Source organism: Octopus bimaculoides, chromosome 4, assembly GCF_001194135.2.
Source record: "Octopus bimaculoides isolate UCB-OBI-ISO-001 chromosome 4, ASM119413v2, whole genome shotgun sequence".
NCBI lineage: Eukaryota > Metazoa > Mollusca > Cephalopoda > Octopoda > Octopodidae > Octopus > Octopus bimaculoides.
In genome coordinates, this window is record NC_068984.1 from 129,481,366 (window position 1) to 129,483,936 (window position 2,571).

At 35.5% G+C, this 2,571-nt stretch overlaps 1 protein-coding gene across 1 annotated transcript in view; it reads right to left on the reverse strand.

The window, feature by feature from the left end:
• The window catches only part of LOC106872459 (DNA excision repair protein ERCC-6), a 37,951-nt gene that overhangs the window by 23,506 nt on the left and 11,874 nt on the right, over positions 1–2,571 (reverse strand). The window contains exons 8-9 of the mRNA XM_052967680.1: positions 1,267–1,419; positions 409–544 (exon numbers count right to left, since the gene is read on the reverse strand). Of these exons, the coding sequence (XP_052823640.1) occupies positions 409–544; positions 1,267–1,419 (289 nt within the window). The remainder of the gene's footprint in view (positions 1–408; positions 545–1,266; positions 1,420–2,571) is intronic.

Below are 2,571 nucleotides of genomic sequence, written 5' to 3' on the forward strand. Positions count from 1 at the left end.
ATATATATATATATATATATATATATATATATATATATATATATACATGACAGCTTTCTTTCAGTTTCCTGAAAGTTTTTCACAAGTATCAAAAAGTTTAACCATTTTGCTTCCAGCCTTAAAGATTTGATTCCTTATATCCAAATGTTTACATAAAGTATTTAAAGATTTAAATGATAAAAAAAATACATTGGACAATACAAAAATCTATATCTTAATAAAGTGCAAACTTGAGAAAATGCTTAAATGCAAGTAAATGTTAAGAAAGAAGTTAGGAAAAAAAAATTGATATTAATCAACAAATGAGCAGAAGGTGAAGTGGAGACATTTGGAGAAATAAGGAATTTGAGAAGAATAAGAAAGCTTATAAAACAAACAAACGAAACATCAAATAAAAGTGTACAGTACCTCACTTCCTGTAAATGATCCAGTAGCATGAAGGACTGCCACTCGACATTGTGGCCACCAACTATGAAATTCACGAACCCACTGATACATGACAGTTGTTGGACAGACGATTATGCAGGGACCCAGACCAACATACCTTCAAATTAAATAAAGCAACAATATATATAATGAAAACATATATTTTCAAGAATTCTGATTGTAAAGCAATGCAAATAAATTATTTATCTACACTTAAATTGCTTTTTTGAATATTTCATGTAATATTGAAATTTACAGTTTCGAACAAATCTTTGCAGTAAAAGAAAAATACAAGCATAAAATAAATCTGTAAACATATGCTTGAGTATATGTCCTGCAAGTCTATATATGCCTTGCATTGAAGATTCCACCACAAGGACCGTCATGTTGTTATGTGGTGGCTTGCAGGCATCAATGACCCTGTGAGTTGAACCAGCAAAGCACAAGGTCCTGCCAGGGCCTCCTATACTTGACAGGTCACAAGATTATTAAGAATCACCTCTTCCCAGATATAAAAATGAGTTTGCATAGGGCCAACTACCCTACCTAGAGAAAAACTAAGTTACAAACACATCAATAACAATTGAAAACCAACAAGATCTGGGAAAAGAAAGCCTTCCCTCCTGGAAATATATGAATCTACAGGAGTGAGGGATACTGAAGCAGAGATAAAAAAGCTGCTGGGATTTAACAGGAGCAAAGTGAAAAAGACAGTCCAAGGTTAAGAACAGTGAAGAAAAGTTGTCAATGGTGCATGCCCCAAAGCGAATGAAGGATTTAAGAATATTTTAGCATTTTGCTTGTCTTTTTTTTTTTTGTTTTTTTATGCAGTTAACTTACCCCAAAGATTTATCATGCAGCTGACTGTGATGGAGAGCAGCTAAAAAGCTAATTGTTTGTATTGTCTTTCCTAAACCCATCTCATCACCAACAATTCCGCCAGCTTGTTGGCAGTGCAACTCCCATAGCCAACGAACTCCAGTCTTTTGATACCTTCAACAAATAAAAGAAATCTCATTGAAACAATATACAATCAAATTTAGCTTCCATTAAAAAAATATGTACAACTTTATCATCATCATTTAACATCCACTTTTCTAAACTTGTAAGGGTCAGACAGAATTGGTTGAAGCAGATTTTTCTATAGCCAGATGCTCTTTGTATCATTGCTAGGTTCCAAGCTGGGCAATATTTCCCAATGGCCAGACAATTTTCATGGAAGACCTAAAATGAACACCATTGCTTGTGTGACAGTAAAGCTCATCTACAATCATCACATGACATCAAGACAAGGGTACACACACACAGACACACACACACACATATGATGGGCTTCTTTTAGTTTCCATCTCCCAAATCGACAAGGCTTTGGCTTTGGAGAGTTTTTCTCTAGTTTGGATATTTAATCCCTACTATATGTGAGGTAAGTATATTCACTTCCATACATGTGCATTTGAGACATAGGAACTGAGTTAACTGATTTCTGATTGTGGGGTGCTTTCTGGAATTCTCTACATTTCATATGGCATTAATACATACATTTTATTTTACTGCCATGTTGTCTGCGATGAGTCTAAGCTTAATTATTCTGTAACATACCCTCAATATCCTCAAAAACAATGAAGGTGCTGGAAAATCAAGCATGTATTCATGAGTTCAAATCTTATGATGGTCATTGTGTCCCTGATCAAAGAACATAGTTGCTTGCTCAAATTTGCCTAATGGTTGAGTACTTAATGGTAGAAATGGTATCTAACAGTAGAAACAAATGCATCAACAAATAAACAATTTTGCCAATACAAGTATGAAAAGAGATGTTAAATAATAGAAAAAAATTACAAAAATTATATAAAATTACTGGACGTAACAATTTCCCATAAAAGTACAAAGCCAGAAATTTGGTGGGAGAGATATAGTTGATTATATCAACCCTCGTACCTGACAGGAGGCACAATGGCCCAGTGGTTAGGGCAGCGGACTCGCGGTCGGAGGATCGCGGTTTCGATTCCCAGACCGGGCGTTGTGTGTGTTTATTGAGCGAAATACCTAAGCTCCACGAGGCTCCAGCATGAGGTGGTGGCGACCCCTGTTGTACTCTTTCGCCCCAACTTTCTCTCACTCTTTCTTCCTCTTTCCTGAGTAATG